The 27,410-nt window shown below is 35.0% G+C and overlaps 1 protein-coding gene and 1 pseudogene across 1 annotated transcript in view; one reads left to right on the top strand and one right to left on the bottom strand.

Annotated features, from left to right (window-relative positions):
* DNAJC13 (DnaJ heat shock protein family (Hsp40) member C13) overlaps positions 1-27,410 on the top strand; it is a 122,133-nt gene that overhangs the window by 6,501 nt on the left and 88,222 nt on the right. Inside the window, exon 2 of the mRNA XM_012766876.2 lies at positions 9,076-9,156. Within this exon, the coding sequence (XP_012622330.2) occupies positions 9,089-9,156 (68 nt within the window). The 5' untranslated portion in view covers positions 9,076-9,088. The remainder of the gene's footprint in view (positions 1-9,075; positions 9,157-27,410) is intronic.
* On the bottom strand, positions 13,222-14,900 carry LOC142874367 (growth hormone-inducible transmembrane protein-like; annotated as a pseudogene).

Here is a 27,410-nt window from a genome sequence, read left to right as displayed (position 1 = left end):
GTATGTTCACTTCCTCCTCCCATTAAGTGCTTCTTCAGATTTAGGGGTTGCCTTTGAATTTCTCTTGCCCTTTTATTTCGTGAATATATATCCAGTTTCTGACTGAAAGAATCAAATTTTTTAAATGAGCGATCTCAGATAATTTCACCTAACCTAGTTGTAGTGGAAGTATTTTAAAGTTAATTTTTGATGTGGCAGACAATGCGAACACGTGACTATTATAACTTCTTGGTAATTATTTGGAGATATAATTGTCAGCTGAAGTTTGATATTGCCACTGGCTTTCTGATTCTCTAACAACATTTAACTTTGGGGATATCAGGTTCTTCAAGTTAAGGAAGCCTAAAATGGAATGTACTGAAACCTTACTTTGTGATCTATTTATGACTGTTTTAAGGTTCCTGCTGGTATCATACACATTACACATACTAATTTGTTCATTTAGAAGGAAATACTTTTATGTACTTGAGTCTCATGTTACAATGAAGCTAAAATTAAAAAGGGTTAAAGTTTATATGACAGTTTCTCCCATACACAGCACATTCTATCTAAAACAATTTAGTTGTGTAACAGCTTTTTAATCTTGATAAAAATTAATGTTCTGTTAGCCATTTATATTTTTTACCTTTTATTTGAAACTGACCTATTGATATGATTTACTCAGATTTTGAATCCAGTTACAAATAAAACTAGATCTTTAAGAAGCCAGCATAAAGGATTCTTTCTTTAGTTATTAGGGTTAGCCTTTGCCTTAACAATGGTGGTTCTTACCTTGCACTTTCAGTAATATATAGCCATTTGAAGAAGTATTACTTTCATACGTTAGTTCCTATGATGTGAATGTTTACTACATTTTTAGGTGTGGTTTTGTAAGCTAACAGGTAAACAATGTTTCAGTTGTAGGAGAGTTTGATCAGAAAAGAAAGGCAGACTCACAATCTTGCCAAGCATATTATAAAATTTTCACCTACAGCCAAGTTGAAAAAACTTTACACCACATGTCCACTGCCAAGATTTTTACATTAACATTTTACTGTACTTTATCACAGATCTGTCCATCTTTACATCGATCAATCCATCTTATTTTATGATGCATTTCAAGACAAACTCATATTTTTAATTCATTACTTGAGAGCAGAGCTAATGATGAAAGTAAATTTTGTTCTTACGCTTTACAGATTCAAAGTGGGAAAATTATCTTACTTGCTCTCTGCAAGTTGTCATGTTTGTGTAAAAATTACTTTCTGTTGGTCATTGCAAAATTCATGCTTTGAACGGGCAATTAGCCTTGATTAACGCTAGTTCCTTCATCCACTAGTGTATTATTTTTTCTGAGTGTACTCATTCATCCCTGGCTAAGTGAGTGTTCTGTCTGAGTTTTTACTTAACACAAGCCGTGAACATGTACTTAATTTTGCTGTGTGTGCAAATTCCTTTGCTTATAACCAGGCTGTAATCTGCATGGGTGTCTGTGTTGTTGAGTCCCTTCATCCTGCTTTTGTTCTTAATGTCAGTTTGATGTAGGCTTCTGCTCAGTGGACTCTCAAATCTTGTGGTTTTTGTGTCAAAATTATGTATCTTCTAAAAGATCATTTTTATTTTATCCATAAATTATCTTAAATGGATTGCTAGTATTACTGCCAGTAATAAATTAGAGCATGCAAAAATACTGTGTTGTTTGAAAGCATGAAGCAGTGGAATTCATTGAAAAAGGTGAATCTAGCCAAAATGCCTGTGTTGCCCTGAATTTGACTTTTTAACCATTAGTACAGTTCTATCAAAAGAACAAACAGAAGTTGCAAAAAAGTTCTGGTGCTGGTGTAATATTAGGATATGGAAAGAAAACAAGTGAAGCAGGCTTGCAAAAATTGGAGATGCTTTCAATGCAATTTAGCTTGCATTGAAACTCAACACAAATTTGAGTTTTTCTTCATTGAAAAGAAGTGTGGGTCTTTGAGAATTTGAAATATGGGACACTATTGCAGCAATGAAGGAGATCAAATTAATGATAGTTGAGCAGATAAATTGCTGATTCTAATACCCTTTAAACAACTGGCAGAATAGCAGATGGTGACGATACAGCTGCTACCGAGGTCTCATTCAACAGTTTACACATTTTTTACTTGGACAGTTTATTGTTATTTATAACATGTGCCTATAAATGACTCTTACCTATTTCTTGATATTTGAGCCTCTTGATACTAGAAATTCTACAGATTTTTCATGAGTAATGGGAATTAATGGTTGCTTAAGAGTTTTTTCCTATAAGCAATGATTTTTGAACCACTCTTAGAGCTTATTGAAGAAATTTGTACTGAGAAAATATTATTAACTGGAGATTAAATTTATTTTGTGGGGTAAAGTTTTCCCACCTAAAATTTCTCAAACCATATTTCATTTACAGGCATCAAAAATAAATTTAAAAATATTACTTGGATACATGTAAAGAAATAATTCTAATAATTGAATTTCAAATATCTAAGGGGGGTATTGAAATTATAGTAAAGAAGATTGACTTGTAATAGTATTTTTAAGGAATAAAGTTGAACTAAAGAGACGCTTAAGTATTGGGTTATAGTTGACTTAAGATAATTTCGAAAAATTTCATCTATCATGATTATCTTGGTCTATCTTATATATTTTTATTTTTTAAAAACCATTCATGGAATGCTTGAAGCTCAGACTCGGGTGGAACAAAGGCAATATATGCAACTTAAACATTTGTACCCGCGTAACATGCTGAAATTAAAAAAAAAAATAAAACAAAAAACCCATTTACGGCTGGGCTTGGTGGCTCATGACAGTAATCCTAGCATGTTAGGAGACCAAGGCAGAAGGATTGCTTAAGGCTAGGAGTTTGAGAACAGCCTGAGCAAAAGCGAGACCCTGTCTCTGCAAAAAAAAAAAAAAAAAATAGAAAAACTAGCTGAGCATGGTGGCTCATTCCTTGTAATCCCAGCTACTTAGGAGGCTGAGTCAGGAGGATTGTTTGAGCCCAGGAGTTTGAGGTTGCAGTGAGCTATGATGGATGACACCACTGCACTTTAGTCTGGGTGACAGAGTGAGACCCTGTCTCAAAACAAAACAGAAACAACAAAAACCCCATTTATGGTAAAGATAAATTGTAAGGATAGAATAATAATGACAACAGCAATAATAAAATCATGTGCTCAGGTATGAGCACAGTTTGAGAAATATGATATATTGGTATTATTATTTTTGAATGGTTAAGTAAAAATTGATTAATTTGCTAAAACTCTGTATTTCTGAAGGTAGAAATTCTAGATGATATACAATGAATAGTAGAAAAACTGAAACTAATAAAATATTTAGAGAGAATCAAGTAATGTTAACTTTGCCCTCTAAAATGCCTTAAAAGGTACAGGTGCTAGTAGATTCTTGATGATAAGAGATAATAAAAATACCCAAATAACTGTTGTGTATCTAGGACAGTAGATTTAAAATATAGTAATTATCATGATTGTAGTTGATATTTCCGAGTATGTGTTCTTAGGTACCTTGCTAACTCCTTTCTTTATTCAGGTTATCTTATTTAGTCCTCACCACATACCTTTGGGACAGTTGCTCTCCCTATTTTATAGATGAACTGTGGTTCAGAGAAATTCAGAAACTTTTGTTCAAAGTCATGCAGCTGGTAAATGGCAGTTATTGCTAGTCCATCTTCTGCCATAAGTAATTTTGAAAATGCACCTCCCTTACCTTGATGATTGTTTGAGTATTAAAATTACTTTAATGTTAATGTAGCTGGTTGTACTAATCATTAAAAAATTGTATAGTATGTGGGATAGCAGCTCTGTAATCAGTGCTCCAGTGAGGTATTCTGAACTTTTCTGAGATTGAATTGTCACTTGACTACTGTACCTGAAGGACCCTTTCACTCATTTTCCAGTGATTCCCTTGAAATTGTTCCAGCTGTCACTTTGAATGATGTATTGGTACAGAATATTCTTATTCTATTTTTGTGCATTTTCTGTGCATTGCCATTATCTCCTTTAGTGAGTTATTTGTGTGTCTAGAAGTATCCTCATGGTCTGAAAGACCAATTGCCATTTATTGGATGAAGTGACTTGACTAAAAAGTAGTTGAGGTTTTACTGAGAATGTAAAATAGATTTACTTGAAAATTTGGAGGGGTTAATACTATACTGCTGGGAAATAGATCCCAGTCTCAGATCTAATTAATTTAGTTATTTTAAAAGCTCAGTGTTAGTTAAATAATTGTTGAACTCTCCTTAAAGTATATCCTGAAATATCGATTAGTAACAAATTTTTGTCATTATGTTTGGTGTGAATACTTTGTTAAAAAAATTTAAGGGTTATCTATAGATGGAAACACTTTATAAGTTTATTTATAGATAGTAGAGTATTTCAGCTTTAGAGACTTCCCTTTTCTTTTATTTCTTTTGTCCTGTATTGAATACGGATGGTAGTTTGTTTCACTGCTTGAAATTGTGAGTTTCAAAGTTATTTCTAACAAGTACCTACTCATTTTTCCAGGTGAAGATAATTGGAAATAGTTCTAAATTATTCCAAGAATGTGTTCTCAAATAACAAGTCTGTAATTATTAATACATGATCAGAATGGATTTATTTTGGTTTTCTAAAGTAGAGGGGAAATATTAAATTTTAGGGTAAGTACATAGAGTATGAAGTTCAGCAGGTTGGTCCAGGGCCTGGTCCAGCCACTTAACCAGCTGTGTGACCTTGGGCAAGTGATTAATTTCTTTAACTCTGGTTTTATTGTCAATAAAATGAGAATAAATCATCATACCTGTACCACAGTGTTGTTATGGGCACAAAATGAGATAAATGCCTACCCCAGTCACTAACATGATGAGTACTCAAAAGTTGTTGCCTAATTTTAGGATATGTCATAAATTTTTAGATTAGAATAACCTTGCCTTCTCAATTTTCTGTTGTTAACGAGTGTTTAAAATGGAAAAGCATTATCCTGATTTCCATTTTGAGGCTGTACGAACACTGATAATAGCATTGAATTATCTCATTATTTCTAGAGTTGACTTGGCTACTTATGTGGTTGTCTCCTCCCTTCCTTACTTCTCAAATATAACCCTACGTAATTATAACATGATTGAAGGCAAGCTTTTCAGGTAGAGGAGCAATTTTCTTCCATAGAGAAGACTTTCGTTTTACTAGTCTTTTGTTGGATGCACACAGAGTAGCAATGTCACTTGTTACTTCCTAAAATATTAGAGACAGAGAAAGTTATGAGGTGTGCTGAGAGATAGGCCATAGGGAACTACTAATGTGCAGAGAATTGAAGTATTACTTTTTTAATCCTGATGTTTTCTGTCAGCATTTTAATCTGCATCAGGAATACAATATTTCTTCTAACAAGTCAAGTGGTTGATAGTTTACTTTTATATTAATGTATTGTGTCTTCTCTCCCTTTCTCCTTTTGTCCATTCTAACCTAAGAACTCTCCAAAGTATGATGTTTTCATCACCCCTAAGTTTATGGGTCCTCAAGAGGTGTGGATAAGCCTTCTTGATGTAAACTTGTTTTAATTTCTCTCCTAAAAGATCTGTTTGAGTTACATATCCTCCAAATTAGTGATACCTATGAGATCATTTTTTAGTGCTTTTTTTTTTAGCGTATTATGGGGGTACAAGTGTTAAGGTTACGTATGTTGCCTGTACCCCCTCCGCCCTCGAGTAAGAGCTTCAGGCGTGTCCATCCCCCAAGCGTTGCACATCTTACTCGTGGTTGTAATTTCTTGAATTTGTTTTTTTAATTATAAGATTATTTTGCTTTTATTTCTACCTTATGGATTTATTAGAGATCTTTATTCCTTCTTGGTCATGCTCTAAATTCTTTATTGGTTGTCATTTTAAAATCTTTATTATTTTTCTCTGCCTTTCATTTTAATTTTAAAGACCCTTAATGGTATCAGCCAATCTCTGCTCAAACATATTTTCTTTTTTTTTTCAGTTTTCCCAAGATAGGCCCTTGGTACAGAATTAGTTATTCTGATATCTGAAATTATGGACAAGGTATACAGACCTTCATTCTTCAATATCAGCCATTCTCCTTTTTCTGTATTTCTTTTTCTTCCATTGTTTCAATATTCAGTTATATAAGGGAAAATATTATTTGTACACCTATATTTGTACACTTTTTGGTGAGTCCTCAGAGATGCTACCCAGATTTCTTTCAGCAATATCATTTACTGCAAATGATTCAAAAGATAGGGTAAATGCTTGCTGGGGTTAACAAATCTTAGTTGGCTGCCTGTGTCATCCCAGGTGTGAAATCCAGAATCAAATAAGCACACCAACTTTCAGGACTGTGTTTTTAGCTGTCTCTATACTCACTAATAGGAACATATCAGTTGACTGCAAGAAATTTCTTTTTGTAACAATAAAGGTTTCTCTAACCTTGGTGTTATTTGTGGTTCATTTTTGCTATTCTTCAGAGCATGAATTAATGGTGTTTTTCCAGAAGGTTTGCCAAAACCCTATTTGGGAGAGAGCATCAAGTTTGAAGTAGACATCAGAATTGCCCATGGCATTGCTATATCATTCATTCACTCAAATATGTATTGAGCCTTTGTTTTGTGTCAGGCACTCTTGTGGGCTCCAGAGATATTCGCGAGCTAAACAAACTACCTCTCTCTGGTATTTTAGTAGAGTTAGATGAATAATAAATTGCACATTAGAATAGGAAAGGAGCTATGGGGCAAGAAGAGCAGGATAAGGTAATGGGAAGTGTAGAATGAGGAGGGTGGTTACAATTTAAAACAAGATGGTTAGAGTAGGCCTTATTGGAGAGGTGACATTTGGACACAGATTTGAAGGAGATGAAGGTAAACCATATAAATATCCAAGGGACAAGTATCCTGTGTAGAGTACAAAGGCTCTCACTAATTGGAAATACAAAAACAAGTAGGAGGAATAAAGAAAGCAATTTCAAAATAGAGGTATCTTTAAAAATGTTTTTGTCACTAGGTATATACCTAAGAGAAATGAAAACATATGTTCAAACAAGAACTTGTATGTACATGTTCATATCTATATTATTCCTAATGGCCAAAAATTAGAAACCACACCAGTGTCCATCATTTGATGAATGATGGATAAACAAAATTGAAATACCCATACTATAGAATATTATTTGGCAATATGACCAGTGTTGACAAATCCCTAGTGATAGGAGGTCAATTAGTGGCTGCCAGGTATGAGCTGTAATGGGGAATGAATGCTAACAGGGGTTCTTATTGTGGTGATGAAAGTGTAAAAATAGTGGTGGTAGTTGCATCACTCTGAACATACTAAACGCCACTGAACTGTACACTTGAAGAGAGTAAATTTGCTGGGTGTTATGGCTCCTGCCTGTAATCCTAGCACTGTGGGAGGCCAAGGCAGAAGGATTGCCCAAACTCAGTAGTTCAAGACCAGCCTGAGCAAGAGCGAGATGTCATCTCCCTAAAAATAGAAAAATTAGCCAAGCATTGTGGCACATGCCTGGTACTCAAGTCCTAGCTACTCAGGAGGCTGAGGGAAGAGGATCATTTGAGCTCGCAGTGAACTATGATGATGCCACTACATTCTACCTGGAGCGACAGACCCTGTCTCAAAAGAAAAATCAAACAGTGAATTTATGGTGTGTGAATTGTATCTCAAAAAGCTGTTTCAAAAAATTTTTTGAATGAAAATAGTTTTATTTACATAATAGTAGTTATGTAAAGAATACGTGCTGATTTTTAAAAATTCACAATGTATAAAGGTGTAAAGCAAGCTTAAGTAAACCATAATTTCAACCATTCAGTTTGTATTACTGCATTATTGACACTTTGGTACATAATCAATATGTTTTACAGTGCTTTTCTAATTATTAAGGCTAGGGAGAAATAGCCAAATCACAAAAGAAATAATCATATTAATTTTTAACTTTTTTTCCTGCTTCATGTTGAGAATTAACTTTTATTCAAAATGAAATAAATGACATAGGATTTTCAAAATTTATCATGTCTTTCATTAATAGCCAGTTCCAACAATTTATCCTGTAAGATTAGCTAAATTAAAATCTTGCATGAAACAAATGGATTCTGGATTTTATACACTTTTGAGTTACGGTCAACAAATATTGCACATAATGTGGTTTCACTGCATGTGACTGTTAAGAAGCTTAAGCCACGTGCGATTCATCACACAAGTTTGATAGGCCTGATCTGTTCTATATCGTGTTCAACCAGAGGAGTCCACTAATCAAACTGCCTCTTAATTTCTGTACTTCTACTTTGCTGTGTGTCCTGGAAACAAACTGTTTGCAACTACGCTTTTTGAGTACCATTGTTCTAGTATACTTATACAATAGAATATTACAAAGCCTTAAATTAATTTTCTCAATGAATATTTAATTCTATAAGGAAAGGTTAATATTCTTTGAAAACAGCTTAAACAGTACAAATGATGATCTCAGTTTTGTTTAAAACACTCAAATTATGTTTCTAAATAGAAGAAAGGCTAGAATGATTATCTTTGGGATACTAAGATGAATGATTTATGAGCATTTTAGATTTCTTACTGTGGACATGCGTTACTTTCGTAATGAGCATTATTTTTAAATTGTCTTGTTTACAGTAGGTCCCCTTTGAAGTGACAGTGACAGCAAAATGGCTGGCACTTAGCTCAACAGAAACCTTTTGGAATTGGTCTGACATTTGTCAAACATTTTTAGGTGCCCATTGTGTGCCACGGCATTGTTGGGTGCTATGAGATTTAAAGTTTCACTTTCTTTATGTGACATTTTTTGAGTCTCGACACTAGGGATGTTGATAGTGGGCAATTCTTGCACTCAAGAAACCCAGACCAGTGGGGAGAGAGATGATTGAGCAGATAATCAAAATATGGTGCTGAAGGCTATGGTAAAGAGTTGAACAGATCAGTCCCTGTCCATAAAAACCTTGTGGTCTTACAAAGGATGTATGGCAGGTTATGAAAGTTGAGAGAGATCGTACTACCTTTGGTATGAAAGATTCAGGAAAATTAAGAGTATGTAATGTACTAAGTTCACCTATATTTTTATCTTCCAGGTTTGAGCACAAAATGAACATAATTAGGGAAAATAAGGATCTGGCATGTTTCTACACAACAAAACATTCATGGAGGGGAAAGTAAGTATTCCTGATGATTTTATATTTCTGTGCTTCTATCAAGTATCATTTAAAAAATTATTCTATTTCAATATCTTGAATAATACTGCACGATTCAATAGTGTTGTTCAGCCCTTCTCTTCCAAAAACCATATGTGTATACTTTAAATGCTACATTTAGAATAAATTACTGTTCTTTTTTTCTTTTGACATTTCTAGTTTTCTGTATCTGTCTTGGGAAAGAGTTTGGTAAGAATTAAAATTGACAGTTAAAAGGAAAGTAAACCGCCTGCTTGGATGCTGTCTATAAACGATGAGGTTGTGCAGTAGTAGCAGATTGTGAGCTCTACAGCTTTCTTACCCAGAGACAAGCCTGTGTGTAATCAACACATTTTCATATCCATTTGACTGTCAGGGAAAATAATGCCATTTAGTGAAGTTTGGGGCCTTTTTTTAAGGCCTGTGATGAAATTTAAAAGTTGGGCTTGATTTTTTATTTTCTTTGGGAGGGGGCAATGGCATTTTTTATTAGCTTCCCTAATCAGACCAAAGGTGTAAATGCTTTTGTTCCCTCTCTCTAAGATTGGCAGTAATTCTTATCCCTCTGATTATTGTAAGAATTAAATGAAGTGATACGAAATGTATCAAAGCTTTTAAATTATGCTATAAATACATTGAGTAGTCAGTGAATCGCACCTGTTGACCATTTCAAAAGAAGTTCAGTCTCTGATCTTTTTGAGTAGTAATGAGTAAGATGAGTGTGTGACAGTTTGACAGATAGGCAACTACAAGACAAAATATGACACATGCACAAAAGCTAATAGCTTTTGTTCTTGTCTTTGTTTAGTTACTAGAGAGTGTGGTAACTTCTTAGGATGGTGCAACTTCTGAACTCTAGTGTTTCTGCTTTGCATTAGCAAACTGACAATAATTTTGAAAGATTTAAGTGTTTGATTTTGTTGTCTTTTTACAGTAGTTCAATTGGGTGAACTCCTCCCAAATTAGAGGGCATAATTTTTACCCTTATACAATATTTATCTCTAGTTTTGTTCCCCTGTTAGTTTCATTGAGCAAAGTCAGAGAGAAAAATGGCATATCCAGGGTAGTATGAGTCTTTTTAAAAGGTTTTTTGACTCGGCTTTAAAGAAAATTGTATATTTTTTTCCTCAAGTGGTAGATTTCCTGGTCATCATAATACAACTTCTGTTTATAGTAACGATTATGACATACTGATTCATTAATTCTAAAGAACAAACTTAAGTGCAATACTTTTTGCTTTGTGAGCTTGTCAGTAACTTTGATCAGCTGGAATTTTTTTTTAATGTTCTTAGAGAGTAGTGACTAAGGCTTAAAATAATCCTTTTTTTTTTTTTTTTTGCTTTTTTGTAACAGTTTGAAGCAGAACTATTTTTGTGCTCTTTAGCACAATTTCTTTCCTTCATTATTGATACTTGAAACTTTTTTGTTTTTACAACAACTTTAAGATATCATTTATATACCATAAAATTCACCCTTTTAAAGTATACAATTCAGTGGTTTTTAGTATATTGATAGGGTTGTGAACCATCACCTCTGTTTTAGAAAACATTCATCACCTCCCCCCAAAAAAAACTTTCTCTTAGAACGGCTTACAAAATTAGCTTATACTCCCATATTCTCCTTCTTCCCAGCATCTGGCAGTCACTAATCTACTTTCTGTCTCTGGATTTGCCTATTTGGAATATCTCATATAAATGGAATGATACAAAATGCAGCAATTTGTGATTGGCTTCTTCCACTTAGCATAATGTTTTCAAAGTTCATCAATGTTGTAGCATGTGTGCCTGATTTCTTTTTATTGTCAGTATTCTGTTGTATGACTATCCCACATTTTATTCATTCTTCCATTGATGGACATTTGTGTTTCTAGTTTTTTACTATTATGAGTAATGCTGCTATGAATGTTCATATACAAGATGTTGGGCGAACCTATATTTCTAGTTCTCTTGAATATATACCTAAAAGAATTGGTGGGTTATGGTAACTCTTTGTTTAACTTTGAGGAGTAGCCAAACTGCAACATTTTACATTCCCACCATCACCATGTGAGGATTCTGATTGCTCACATCCTTACCAACACTTGTTATTATCTATCTTTTTTATTTTAGCCATCTAGTATAGATATGAAGTGGTAGCTCACTGTGGTTTTGATTTTCATTTTCCTAACGACTAATAATGTTGAGTATCTTTTCATGTACCATATATATATATATATATATTCTTTGATCAAATATCTATTCAAATCATTTATTCATAATTAGGCTGTTTTATTGTAGAGTTGTGAGTATTCTTTATATATTCTGAATAAGTCCCCTGTCAGATATATTATTTGCAAGTATTTTCTCTAATACTTAAGGTTTTTTACTTTCTTTGTTTCTCCCTCACCCCCTACCCCTCAGCTTGAACCTTTATTACTTCAGAATAAGCATCCTATGTGCTTTGAGATGGTTAATTAGTTATTTCTGGATTACTATAATAAATATTTGTCAAAAATAACAGTCACCTCAATAATAATACAGACCTTTCCATTCATTAAATACTTCCAAAAGTAACTTTTCAGTATCAGAAAACTTATAAATGTCATAAGAAAGTTAAATAATGGTCTATGTAGGACAGAAGGAAAATTCTGCTAGGGGAAACTAATGAAGTATTTTCCCTATTACACTTTCTTTTCTTTTTTTTTTTTTTTTGAGACAGACTCTCACTCTGTTGCCTGGTCTAGAGTACCATGGCATCAGCCTAGCTCATAGCAACTGCAAACTCCTGGGCTCAAACAATCCTGCTTCAGCCTCCTGAGTAGCTGGGACTACAGGCATGCGCCACCATGCCCTGCTCATTTTTTCCATATATTTTTAGGTCCAGCTAATTTCTTTCTATTTTTAGTAGACACAGGGTCTCACTCTTGTGAAAGCTAGTCTCGAACTCCTGAGCTCAAATGATCCACCCACTTCGGCCTCCCAGAGTGCTAGGATTACAGGCGTGAGCCACTACACCTGGCCCTTATTACGCTTTCGATTGCTATATTTCATAAAGACAACTAGTTTTGCTTTGCTTTTCAGTGCTTAGTCTGAAAGGAAATGTAAGAAACCAATAGTCTTAGGAGAAAAACTGCTTTCATATTCTCAACTATAAGCCACAAATAGGCTTTTCTATGAAGGCTTCAAAGCTTGAAGGGATGAGAAAAGCAAGCATAAACTGAATTAGACATTTTAATAAATATGCAAAAAATACCTTAGCAATCATGAACATGTTGTTTGTATGTTTTAAAAATCAATAAATTTCATGCTTTGAATATTTATCATGAAAACAATTTTAAGGATATTTCATTTTAGAAGATTCAAAAATATAGTAGAACTCACTCATATATAATTCTATTAGGGATTCTTCATATGCCTAACATTCTGGACTGTGCTAACAGTGAGAAGTCAAACATGACCATATCTACTTTGTAAAGAGAGCACTTGAAGCAACAGCAGGAGAATGCATCCCCTATGTCTTTGTTTCTGCTTAATACTTCTCCTGAGTTCAGCAGATAAATATAAAAATAGCAATCACTTGTTTGTTTCCAAATACCTAGATGCACTGGCTCATCACCAATCATCCAATAAGTATTCAAAAGATAGACTGCAGGTGACCTTTTACTTCCTTCTGGTCAAACTTCTACATGACTTATGACAACACTTAATATTCTGCATTCCAAAAAATATTCAGGCAAACCCAAGTTTGCTTATTTTTACTTAACCTAATAAATTTAAAAATTGGTAAAATATTTACATTCTCATAACAAAAACCTTAGTTTTCACATTCATTAAAACTTTTTAAAATTACTCAAACATGAGAATTGGAAATGTGTGTGCTTACTTGGAAGAGAATTACTGAATTTATTCTCTGGAAGAAAAAGCATCACATTACTGGAATGCTTTAAATATGTTGACATGTTCTGTGCTTCTAAACTTCAGTGAAAGCTGCTTGTACAAACTATTTAATGAATATCTGCCCTATTAAACAAGCAAGATATCTGATGCAGTAGAGAAGCCAGAAGTTACTTTATTTGTTTCTGTTGCTTCCAGTTGCTAGCATAGTTGCAACTTGCATAAATATATTTAATGTATCCATGTAGATTCTTAGCATCAAGTTTATGGGATCATGTTTTTGAATTCCATACATTGCTGTTTTCTTTCTTTCTTTCTTTCTTTTTTTTTTTTTTTTTTTTTTTGCCCACTTGATTACTTTCTGGGTATCATACAGAAGGAACATGCTGAAAAGAACTAATCACCATACATTGCCACTGAGTACAAAGTGGCACCAGCCACAATGGTCGGTGGAAAAAACATAGGATCCCAGCGAGGACACAAAGACAAGACCCAGGCCCACTAGCAGGGGTGCTCCCATGTTGAGAAACTTCTCACTGGGCATGCACACGGCTCAGTGGAGAGGTCTACCACAGTGCCAGCTGTGTGCCATGATGAGAAGAGGCCCCCAGCTAATATTGCCACTACTGCACCCATCACACCAGAATGCAGCAACCCAGCATCTTTCTTTGGGCCTGGGCTTCTGTAATACGGTATTGATTGTATCAACATTACAGCTCCACTCATGGCTTCAAAGGTTGTATCAGTTATCACTCAAGAGCCTCTCTCATCATGAAGTTCATAAGGAGTTCTGCTTATTGCCAAGGCAGACAAAGCTATCAAACCAGTATTTCCTGTTAAGGAGAGATAAGTAGAATGAATTCTGACCATCACATAGTGAGGCCAAATTACAGCCTTTTCAGTAGCTCCAATGTCATTAGACGTTCCTAAGCCATAGTGGCGCAATGCTGCAAAACCAGCAGCAGCCCCTCCAGCAGCAAACCATCTTCCCATCTCATCAATTTTAAATATTTTTTCTATTGATGGTTCCAATGTGAATTCTTGGCCAGTTTTCCTACACTGGATCCAAATTCTTATCTTGGTGGCATATTCCCTGCTAAGGGTTAAAGAGCCATTGATTCTTTTTTTTTTAATTTCAGAATATTACGGGGGTACAAATGTTTTGGTTACATAAATTGCTTTTGTACTGTTTGAGTCAAACCTATAAGTGCGCCCATCCCGCAGATGGTGTTCATTATACCTGTGAGGTCTGAATTTACCCATCTTCTCCACCCCCCTCCCACCTGCTTGATTTCCAATGAATGATATTTCCATATGTGCACATAAGTGTTGATCGATTAGTTCCAATTTAATAGTGAGTACATGTGGTGTTTGTCTTTCCATTCTTGTGATATTTCATTTAGAAGAATGGTCTCCAGTTCCATCCAGGTTAATACAACAGGTATTAGATCACCATTTTATATGACTGGGTAGTACTCCATACACACACACACACACACACACACACACACACCACATTTTATTAATCCACTTCTGTATTGATGGGCACTTGGGTCGTTTCCACATCTCTGCAGTTGTGAATTGTGCTGCTATAAACATTTGAGTGCAGGTGCCTTTTTTATAGAATGTCTTTTTTTCCTTTGGGTAAATACCCAGTAGTGGGATTGCTGGATCAAATAAATGGTAGTTCTACTTTTAGTTCTTTGAGGTAACTCTACACTACTTTCAAGAGCCATTGATTCTTCATGATGGGATTCTTCACAACAGGGAGGCCATGGTGAAAGCTAAGTAGAAAACCCTGGAAAGTAGTATCTGGAGGCACGCAGGCCTCGCAGCCAGCAAGGTGGTAGACCAGGGTTAACAAGCAGATCTGAAATGTGCCTCTGTGCACTCAGTCCTTCCTGCTCACTCAGGTTTTTTTTTGTTTTTTTCCTTGATGATATTCTTTGAAGTGCAAAGTTTTTAATTTTGGTGAAACTCGATTTATCTATTTTTTTCTTTTGACATTTGTGTTTTTTGTGTCATATCTGAGAAGCCATTACCTAATCCAAGCTTACAAAGATTTACTACTGAGTTTTCTTCTAAGAGTTTTATAGCTTTAATTTTGAGCTTTGTATATAGTGTGAAGTAGGGACCCAAATTTAATCTTTTGCATGTGGATATCCAGTTGTCTCAGCATCATTTATTGAAAAGACTATTCTTTCCCAATTGAATTGTTTTGACACCCTTGTCAAAAATCAATTGACCGTAAATGTAAGACATTTTTCCTGGACTCTTAATTCTATTCCATTAATCTTGTATGCCTTGTCTTATGCCAATACCATATTGTCTTGATTATTGTAGCGTTGTACTGTTTTGAAACTGGGAAGTGTGAGTCTCCAACTTTGTTCTTTTTCAAGATTATTTTGGGTATTCCTGGTCTCTTTCATTTCCATATGAATTTTAGTTCTCAATTTTACAAAAAAGACAGCTGAGATTTTGATAGGCATTGCATTGAATCTGTGATGAATTAGAGGAGTATTGCCATTAACAATATTAAGTCTTCTGATTCGTGAACATGTGATATTTCCACTTATTTAGATCTTTTAAATTTCTTTTGGCAATGTTTTGTTGTTTTCAATGTATACACCTCAAATCTTTTAATTCTCCCTGAAAGAGTCTACATTTCCCAGATAGTGATAGTTATCATTTCATTAGGTCATTTATGCTATTATGTGGCACTGAACCTTTCATTATACTCACCTGTTGTATTTGGCCAGTTCTAATCTAGGTTTAAAGTACTCCTCAGTAGTGTAAACATAAAAAATAAATAACCAACATTAAAACTTTTCTATTGTCTCAATGTTGTTAATTAAATCTGCTCTCTAGAAACGTGCCTATATACAACAAATTTTGCATGTGATTTTGGGGATTTAGGGGCTCAGTTTTAAGAGACTCCATGTTGCTAACGTGACCCTAACATTTCAGAAAGATATTATTTGATAATGGCAGTAAAGATGAATACATATTTTTATTTTTCTTCATAAGTCCAAATTAAAGATAACCTCTCCACATATTCCCCTTTGAAGATGTTTATGTGACTCGTTTCTGTGACCTTTGTAGTGGTTTTCATTATGCTTCCCTTTGTAGCTGCCATGTGCCTTATTAAAGCAGGTCTGTTCACTATCACTATAGATGCCTTAGCTAGCAAAGTAGCTTTCCCTCTGTGCTTGTCATTTTTCCCACTCATAAAGTATATACCTAATTTAATTATATGTTCTGGGAAGATCAAGAAGGGGGAGTAGATTTCAGGAAGAAAAACACTTTTCTTTCACGAAAGAACGAAATTTCCTTTTTGGCCAAAGCAAACAATTTCAGACAGGAAGGAAGGTGCAGATGTTTTAGTTAAAGCAGAAGTATAGACTCGCTAAGGAAAACTTCAGTGTAAGGTTCAAAATACAGGTTCTTAATTTTTTTTTTTTTTTGGATGAATGTTACAAGTTAAATCTACCTATGGATCACTTTAATATTTGCATACATTCATTATAGGAATGCTCTGAATTTAAGAGGAGCATTTTGGTGTCTGAATCACAGTATCTTTAACCTCAGTACATTAGGATACATGGTGATAAGTCTATGAAATTTAATACCAGATGCTTACTGCATTCATAGTCTGTGTAATGACTAGACACAAAAATTTGAGAAGAATTGAGGGAAAGTGAAGCTGGTGAATTTCTAATACCCTTCTTATACATAGGGATAGAATTCTACAAGAGAAGAGATACCCTTCTCTTTAGCTGCCTGACACACACCTTACCAATTCTTTTTTTTTTTTTTTTTTTTCCGGCATATTATGGGGGTACAGATTTTAAGGTTTCAATAAATGCCCTTTCCCTCCCTCCCCCCACAAGTCTGAGTTTCCAGCATGACCATCCCTCAGATGGTGCACATGTCACTCATTATGTATGTATATACCCCCCCCTTACCAATTCTGATAACCCTAGGAATCTTCAGGGGTTTTTGTTCCTTACTTTATCTTAGCTCTTGACCCTGCTAGCATCTAAACCTCAGATGAGGTTGTCCTGAATTCTTTCTGTGTTTTCTTTGTATAACTCTTTGTGGCCATTATCAGGCAATCTGGGATTTGAACGTCTTCCATTTAGATATGCAAATTGGATCACATCTCCTTTGTAGGAATATTAGCTTTTAACACAACATTGTGTGTAAAGTATAGGTCCATGTGAGCTGGAAAAAATACGGAATTGCCTTATGTCCTTAAGTATTTAGTCCTTAAAATATTGCAGTTCATGGGATGCCCTTTATTTTTTTTAAGAGCTCTTTTCATGACTTATTAGGACAGACATTTCTAGAGTATGTCCTATCCATCCTTCTTTATCTTTACTGAGGAGTACAACTTTTGATGTGAATGAGTCCTCCTAGGTGAAACTGATCTTTCCCGTGGAGTTTTACCACAATCAGAGTATGCTGGTGACACAGCCTGGTGAATGGTCACTTTTTTCATTAATTTTGTTCTGTGTTTTAAATTTGAATATGCTAAAGTAGTCATGGCTACTTAAAGCATAATGAAACTAATTATAACTTGTTCAGTTATGCTTCTGGAGTTTTGGGATCTCCCCCCCATTATACATTAATCAACTAGCAGAATAATAGTCTTACAGAGGCTGTTGCGGTGGCTCTTACCTGTAATCCGAACACTCTGGGAGGCGGGGGCGGGGGAGGGAGGATCATTTGAGCTCAGGAGTTTGAGACCAGCAAGAGTGAGACCCGGTCTCTACCAAAAATAGAAAAAGTTAGCTGGGCATGGTGGTGCATGCTTGTAGTCCCAGCTACCTGGGAGGCTGAGGCAGGAGGATTGCTTAAACCCAGGAGTTTGAGGTTGCAGTGAACTATGTGACACCTCTGCACTCTAGCTGGGGTGACAGAGCAAGACTCTGTCTCAAAAAAAAAAAAAGCCATAGGAATAGCTAACATTTAGTGACTATGCCAGGTATGTAAGTGCTAAACATTATTTCTTCTAATTTTTACGTTATGAAGTATGTATATAGTCATGCACCAAATAATATTTTGGTTAACAATAGATCGCATATATGATGGTGGTCCCATATATTTCACATACAGATAACTTACTGTGTTACAGCTGCCTACAGTGTTCAGTGCAGTAACATGCTATATAGGTTTGTAGCCTAGGAGCAATAGGCTATTCCAGAGGTGGGGAACCTGCAGCGGTAAGGCCACATGTGGCCTTCTAGGTCCTTAAGTGTGGCCTTTTGACTGAATTCAAATTTTACAGAACAAATCCTTTTATTTTTGTTTATCTTTTATATTTATATTTTATTTTTAAACTGAATATATTTGAAATACCAAAGAATAAAGTAAGTTTCAACAGAATAATCCTCCCAGATTGACCGGCACAATTAGAACATTAGTGAGCCATAAGGGCTAAATTGACAGCTGCTGTGCTCATGGTTTAGTTCTAACTTCCCCTGGCTGATTGGCACCACTACCACACAAGGATAGTTGGCAAGAGTTTATGGGGGCCGAGGATGTCCGTTTATTACAGCTTTTGACAGAGGTGCACTATGTTTCTGTCTGAAGTGGAATTTGTGAATAGTTTCACCCTTCGACAGTATTTTTTAATCTGTCTGCTTAACAGCCCAGCATGTCAAGACCAAGAGAACACTGAAGGAAGAAAACAGATTTTTTAATGAGGATTGAGAATTGCATTATCTTGTTTCTACTAAAATAAGTTGATATTCTTGCTTTGTGATACTGCAATGTCAACATAAAAGAAATTCAGTACTCATCAGCATTATAATACTCATAAGAACCACAAATATTTTTTTTTTTTTTTGTTTTTGTTTTTTTTTTATTTTTTTCGGTTTCAAATGAGGCTTACACAAATATTTTAAATTAGAGGGAGAGGTATGAAAGTTTATATTGCAGAAATTAAAAGATGAAAAGCAAAGGCAGTTCTTTCAAGCAGCAATAAGACCTGAAAATAATGCCACTGAAGCAACTTATAAAGTAGCTTATATACTCAGGAAAAAAGGGAAGCCATTCAGTGATGTAGAAATTGTGAAAGAATGCATTGTCAAAGTTGTAGGATCTTAGACCTCAATAACATTTCAAAGTACAAACAACTGCCTCTTTCAAGGAGACCCATAACTGATTGGCAACATGAATTAGCTTTCAATTTAATAGAACAACTTCATTCAGTACTTCAAAAGGAAAATATATATTACTCAATCATTTTGGATGAATCAACTGATACTACTGACTTGGCACAGGTTTTATACTTCATTTGGGTCATAAGAGAAGATTTTCTTTGCTATGAAGTTACTTGCTTTGGGCACTCTTTTGAACAGAACAGTGGGAGTAGATATTTTCAACAACTTTGAATATAAATGTCATGAAGTTGGACTGAATTTGGTAAATTTAGTGAGTTTATTTATGTACAGATGGTGTGCCTTCCATGGCAGGAAAACATGAGGGGTTTATTGCATAGATGAAGTATTAACAGATCCAGATGCTCTTATTTCTTTTCATTATATCTTGCATCAGCAAAATCTCTGTGTTAAAACTACTATTTTAACTGATACTTTGCAATAAGTTTTAATATAAGTATTGTTAACTATATTCACGCAAATGCAACACAGCATGGCCAGTTTTGACGTTGGATGGGATGGGTATTCAGTGTGGATTTACTGTATCATTCTAAAGTGTGTTGGTTATTGCAGGGACAGGTGGTGGCCAAATTTTATCTCTGCAAAAACCGATAGTTAAATTTTATGAAGAACAGCATCAGCAAATGTGAATTATTGAAAGATGATTTCTATAGGAATGCAGTATTTCTGTGTGATATGTCAAATCAAAATGACTTAAATGACTTTAATATTTCTTTGCAAGGTAAAACTAAGTCTTATATGTGGCAAAAAACATCCAAGCATTTCAAAAAAGCTATCCTTTTTCAAAACACTTATTCAAAAGGAAATTTCAGATGATCATTTCCCCATTTAGCAAAGGTCATTGATGAACAGGATGATATATGTGACCCATTTGAAGAATATGCAGTTGTTGTAGACCTGTTAATTGGAGAATACAGTGAAAGGTTCACTGACTTTGCGAATCATGATGTCGCACTCAAATTAGTATTTCAGCCTCACCTAGTTGATATCACCAAGGCACCTAAAGAAATACAGATGGAATGTCTCAGTAGATGACATTTTAAAGTCATTGTTTGATGCTAAGAAAGATCCAATTGAAATGTGGAAAATGCAGTAGAATCCCCAGGCCTTCAACAACATGCCTGGAAAAATGCTGTCTTGCTTTTAAACCACTTGCTACAAATCTACATTGTCCTACCTAACCCAAATCAAGACATCCTTAAGGTTACAAAGGACTAATACTCAACTAGAGGATCAACTGAAACTGCACTTCCATGCCGCAACCAAATATTCAAATGCTTTTCCAACAAAAAGCAGATACAACAAAGTCATTAAAAGGTTAGTTACCTTTAAAATTAACAAATAGTTTTCATTTTTTGAAATTATTAAGTACGTAGTGGTTAGATTTTTACAAAATAATGTACATGGTTAAATATATCTAATTGAAGTTTCTTTTTTTTCTTTTTTTTTTTTTTTATGAGACAGAGTCACACTTTGTTGTCCAGGCTAGAGTGAGTGCCATGGTGTCAGCCTAGCTCACAGCAACCTCAAACTCCTGGGCTCAAGCGATCCTGCTGCCTCAGCCTCCCAAGTAGCTGGGACTACAGGCATGCGCCACCATGCCTGGCTAATTTTTTCTATATGTATTAGTTGGCCAATTTCTTTCTATTTTATAGTAGAGATGGGATCTCGCTCTTGCTCAGGCTGGTTTCGAACTCCTGACCTTGAGCAATCCACCTGCCTTGGCCTCCCAAAGTGCTAGGATTACAGGCGTGAGCCACCGCGCCCGGCCTAACTGAAGTTTCTTGAATGTGGCCTTATTTGATTACAGGCATATTAATGCAGCTTTCCAACATGAAAAGATTTCCCACCCCTGGGCTATACCACCCTATTTCCTTGATGTGTAGAAAGCTATACCACTTAGGTTTGTTTAAGTATACTCTATGATGGTCACAGAACAACAAAATTGGCTAATAATGCGGTTAAGTGACACATTATATATTATCCACATCTTTCAAATGGGGAAACTGAAGCTTAAAGAAGTAAAGTGAGTTACCAGAGGACAGACACGTAGCTAGTGAGTAGCCCAGGCAGTATTTGAACCCAGGTAGTATGCCTCCAGATTTGGTGGGCTTAACAATTAAGCTCTACTGCCTCCTTTAGCAATGTTCACCATTGATCTCCTAACTCTTTGAGAAACTTTGTAGGTCAGTTATCCTTAATTTCTTTATCAGATGGTTAAAATTCTAGTTCAAGTAACTGGATTCTCAAGCTTCTAATAATAGGAAAAATCCTAAGTTTTGTGAGATTCCTAAAGGCTTTGAGAAATTGGTGACCAAACCCTATCTTAAAATGGTTTAAGATTCCTAGGGTGTTCAGCCTAGGAAAAAGAATTCAAATTGAAGGTCTGACTGGCAGAAGAATTATGTGTGCTTTGTGTGAATCTAGAAGACAGAACTTGTACCAGAGGCTGAAATTTGTTGGGAAGTATATGTTGGCTCAGTTCTGAGTAATAATTGTCAATATCTGCAGTACTGGGACATGAACAGAATTGCTTTTAGGGAAGATAAACAACTAAAACTAGTCAACCTTCCCTACAATATTATTAATATAAGGGGTTAAGCTCTATGTTATGTGGTCTAGACTGAGTAACATAAAAATCCTCTTCCAACTCTGATTAGATCTCTTTGACTTCTTTGAGGCCTGTTTACCTAGGTTGTCCACTGAAGGAATTGAAGATCTTAAACCTTCAAAATAATACACAAAGGTTTTCTCACCTCAAGAATTTGAGAACTATTATTTTATAGTAAATATAAACCTTTTCCTTAGTTTTCAAAAAGAAAGTAATGTTGAATTTTCTCTATTATGATAATACTGAATGATGTGAATTTTCTGTGCGGATGACGATGTGATGGTGGACAATATTTTTGCAGTATCTGTGTTGACACTATTGTACATGCTGATTGATACAAGCTAAATATTCAAGTCTGAAATTCACTTTCAGACAATGAGTGATAAGAATCTTAGCTGTTACTGCTTTATTTATTTCAGATGTTTGAATTAGATAGCTAAATAATAATAAAATGTTGGGAGGGGGCCGGGTGCGGTGGCTCACGCCTGTAATCCTAGCTCTCTGGGAGGCCGAGGTGGGCGGATTGCTCGAGGTCAGGAGTTCAAAACCAGCCTGAGCAAGAGCGAGACCTCGTCTCTACTATAAATAGAAAGAAATTAATTGGCCAACTAATATATATACAAAAAATTAGCTGGGCACCGAGGCGGGCGGATTGCTCAAGGTCAGGAGTTCAAAACCAGCCTGAGCAAGAGCGAGACCCCGTCTCTACTATAAATAGAAAGAAATTAATTGGCCAACTGATATATATATATAAAAAAAAAAAATTAGCCGGGCATGGTGGCGCATGCCTGTAGTCCCAGCTACTCGGGAGGCTGAGGCAGGAGGATCGCTTGAGCCCAGGAGTTTGAGGTTGCTGTGAGCTAGGCTGACGCCACGGCACTCACTCTAGCCTGGACAACAAAGTGAGACTCTGTCTCAAAAAAAAAAAAAAAAAAAAAAAATTAGCTGGGCATGGTGGCGAATGCCTGTAGTCCCACCTACTTGGGAGGCTGAGGCAGGAGGATTGCTGCTTGAGCCAGGAGTTTGAGGTTGCTGTGAGCTAGGCTGACGCCACGGCACTCACTCTAGCCTGGGCAACAAAGCGAGACTCTGTCTCAAAAAAAAAAGAAATGTTGGGAGGAAACTAAGTCTTTTAAGGACTGTTAATTCGCTGCCATATCATTGAACCCACCCAGCATTTAATTTTGGGTCAACCCATGGTAATACCTAATACGGTATCTGATCTAACATGTTAGCTTTTTTTTTTCTGTAAAAAAAAGTGACCATATGAAAAAAACATGTTATAAAAAATTATTTAAAAGGAGAAAGCAATATTCATAAGGACTGGAAAATTTAAGAATGAGGTGACATTTTTATTTGCAGAAATTAAAATAATACAGCAGTATTTGTTTTAATGTAAACTAATAGAAGTTTAGTCTATTAAAAAATATGAACACCACTTCTCAAATGCAAAACTTGATTACATCCCCAGCTTTTGTTTCATTGGTCTTCCTTTGCTTTCAGACGATCTTATCCATGCACTATCATTAGCACATTTTTTTTCTAGTTCTTTATCACTAATTGCTATGGAAGTAAAATGCCTTATAGATAAAGCAGTTGCCTCAAACACTTTTATGTGTTTTGTTTCCTGATTCTAAGCATCATTATAGCTAATAGGTAGCATAAATTGTGTCTTAATAAGCTATTATATGACAATAAATCTGTGAGTTATTAAAACCTAAGGAGTAGAAAAAATGCCTGCTCCTATAGGCATTTAATGATGTGTGTGAGATTTTAGTTCCTAAATAAAAAGAAAAAAGGGCAGTAGGTAAAGTCAATAATGAATATTAATTTTTTATTTGGGGGAAAAGGTACTTTAATATTTCTTCTCATTATATATGTGACATCATCTGTCATAAATTTCTAATACATTCTATTTAGTCTTTTGAAATTTATTTTTATATGGCTTTATTTTTCTAATAACTTATTTTAATATAATTTTTAAGAATTAACCAACAAATTCATTTCAAACTCACAGAACAGCAAATTAAGTTATTATAATTTATAAATGGCAAAATGTTTTGCAGGTAGTCAATAAAATGAATTTTTCCTTCATAAAAATATGAACTTAGTCTTTTTCTGGTGGTATAGTGGTTATGAATTTTAAAATGGGTGTGAAATTAGTTGCTCTTTGACTTATATTCTGCTTTAAAGGCAAGAGTAAACTAATGGGTCATAGATTTGAACACATGTTGACATATTATTGGGTAAATTGGTCTATTTAGCTGTTTGACAAACAGCCTCTACTATAATCAATGCTTGACACTACGGTAGGAGTTTCAAGGATAAAGACAACGTGTGCCTGCCTAAATCCGTGGAATCTGTGTATTCTTTATGACTATGACACTGGTGACTTTGTAAAAGGTAGAGAAAAAAATCTTTTCATTGCAGGTGTTGTGACTAACATTTTATATGTGTGAGATGATTTAGATGTATTAATCTCTATCTAAATATCTTATCCGTGGGGTCTTTTTGGGTAGTCTTTGGAAGTTTAGGGCTGCTTATAAGAATGTTTTAAATAATCCAGGAGTATTTGCCCTATCCTTAAGAGGAAGTTCAACAGCCATTCTATAGAAGAGAGGCATGGGGAGTACTTATGGTAAAAGGAAAGGGAATTCTCTTAAGAATTGTTTTATTAGGGCATACCTCTAACCCTTCTTAGGGAGAGACAAAGATATAAAATGTAACTAAAATGTCAAAAAAAACCAACTTTTATTGGGTGGTGGGCAAGTGGGAGGGGGGAGGAGGGGATGGGCGTATACTTACATAATGAGTGCGATCCGCACCACCTGGAGGGTGGGCACGCTTGAAGCTCTGACATGGTGGGTGGGGGAGGGAGAGCAAGGGCAATATATGTAACATTAATGTATGTAATGTAATATATGTAATATTATATATATTATATAATATTAACATATGTAATATTAACAATATTTGTACCCCCATAATCTGAAATAAAAAGGATATATGAAATAAATATATCCTTTATAAATTATATATACATAAATATATCCTTTAATAAATATATAAACAATATATTAAATAATATATAAATAAATATATATTTAATATATATAAATATATCCTTTATAAATGAAGGCTATATGAAATAAATAATATGAAATTAAAAGGATGTATATATATTATAATATATAATATTAACATACATAATATTAACAATATTTGTACCCCCATAATATAAAATAAAAAGGAAAAAAGGAATTGTTTTATTATAGCTTTCTAGGAAAGGGTTTAGAGCTCAGTATTTATTTGCAAGAAATCTCTGAGTTTACTAGTCATGACAGTACTTCAGGTTTAATGTGCACAGTAACTCCAGGATCCTTTTGTTGCAGGATCTAGAAGGTGCTCTTTCCAATATATTAGCTAGTAGCCACATATGGCTATTTAAATTTAAAGTAATTAGCCATATTTCGAGTGCTCAGTAGCTACATGTGGCTTATTATTAGACAGTGTATTCTAGAACATTATCATCATTTCAAAAAGTTCTTTTGGACAGTACCAACCTAGATGACAGAATTAATGAGAGGGATGTTAGAAGGGGTTTAGGTATGGTGGGGGGAGATTGGTGTAGAATTGAAAAGGATATTTTCTTAACTGATCCTCAGAGACTGTGTGTGACAACAACATTTGACATTTGAAACATTTTAGGTGTTTAATTCTTATACTTTTTACTCCCAGGATAAAATAAACAAATTCTGTTGTTTTATTTCAGGATTGTAAAGATTCCCATGTGTAACTCTGAAGATGATTCTGAAAAATAGAATTTGTGAATTCACATTTCTATCCCACAGTTGATTTCATTGTGCAGTCTTTTAAGTCAAATATTGATTTGAACAATCGTATCTCTTTGTTTTAGTTCCTATTAAGCCTTTTGAAGTTTTGACTTTCAGCTATTCAAATAAATCCCTGTTTATTTCACCAATCCCCCAACCCTCACCTGACTTTAGAAAGAAGCAAATAAATGTGTTTGTTAGAAGGAAGTGCTCTCATTCTTTAGTTTCCCATTACATTTTAGATATGTAAAATTAAGAAAAAAATATTTATAATATACTTTTTAATAAATACATGGTAAAGACTAATAAAATGTATAATTTTCTTTTTGCCCAAATGGAAATAACTTTGCCATTTTATTATATAATATGTTGATTAGAAAAAAATGGGAAAGATCTCTCTTAATCTTAATGGGAATACTTCTAGTGTGTTACCCTTGAGACTGATGATAGATTGGCTTAATGTGATGTATGTCTTTTTAATATATTAATTCAGAGGAGGAAAACATGATTCTCTCTATAGATGTCAAAAGGCATTTGATGTAATTTAACAATTATTTTTGATAATTTAAAAGTCTTTTAAAAATACAAATGGAGCCGGGCGTGGTGGCTCACGCCTGTAATCCTAGCACTTTGGGAGGCTGAGGCGGGCGGATTGCTCAAGGTCAGGAGTTCAAAACCAGCCTGAGCGAGACCCCGTCTCTACCAAAAATAGAAATAAATTAATTGACCAACTAAAAATATATATACAAAAAATTAGCCGGGCATGGTGGTGCATGCCTGTAGTCCCAGCTACTCGGGAGGCTGAGGCAGTAGGATTGCTGAGCCCCGGAGATTGAGGTTGCTGTGAGCCAGGCTGACGCCACGGCACTCACTCTAGCCTGGGCAACAAAGTGAGACTCTGTCTCAAAAAAAAAAAAAAAATACAAATGGATGTCAATTATTAATATATCAAATAGATTTTTTAAATGTTGAACTCTGCCTAAAGTAAACCTTTTTCTTTGGTCATGGTATATTACTATTTTAATATACTACTTGATTTTCATTGCTAATATTTGTTTTAGAAATAGGTTGGTATATTTTTTTCTTATTGTGTTCTCTTATCAGATTTTAGTATCACTAAAAGAATTGAGAAACCATCTTTACTCTGTTTTCTAAAACAACTAGAAGTATGGGAGTCACCTGGTCCTCTAAAGTTTCTTCCTTGAAGTTGAGCCTTGGCCTTTTCGAGGTGTAATTCTTCACAGCTTTCTTTTTTTTTTTTTTTTTTTTTTGAGACAGAGTCTCGCTTTGTTGCCCAGGCTAGAGTGAGTGCCATGGCGTCAGCCTAGCTCACAGCAACCTCAAACTCCTGGGCTCAAGCAATCCTGCTGCCTCAGCCTCCCGAGTAGCTGGGACTACAGGCATGTGCCACCATGCCCGGCTAATTTTATATATATATTAGTTGGCCAATTAATTTCTTTCTATTTATAGTAGAGACGGGGTCTCGCTCTTGCTCAGGCTGGTTTCGAACTCCTGACCTCGAGCAATCTGCCCGCCTCAGCCTCCCAGAGTGCTAGGATTACAGGCGTGAGCCACCGCGCCGGCTCTTCACAGCTTTCTTAAATTCGCCTATATAGAGGTTGATTTATTCTTAGTTTTCAAGTTTACAAGCATAGAGTTATGCACAGCATTATTTTTTTACTTCTTCAACTAGCTAATGTTTTATCCATTTTAATATTTTATTTCCAAGACAATT

Source organism: Microcebus murinus, chromosome 1 (genome assembly GCF_040939455.1).
Source record: "Microcebus murinus isolate Inina chromosome 1, M.murinus_Inina_mat1.0, whole genome shotgun sequence".
Lineage (NCBI taxonomy): Eukaryota > Metazoa > Chordata > Mammalia > Primates > Cheirogaleidae > Microcebus > Microcebus murinus.
Note: the sequence above shows the minus strand (reverse complement) of the source record. Positions and strands in the feature narration are given on the sequence as shown.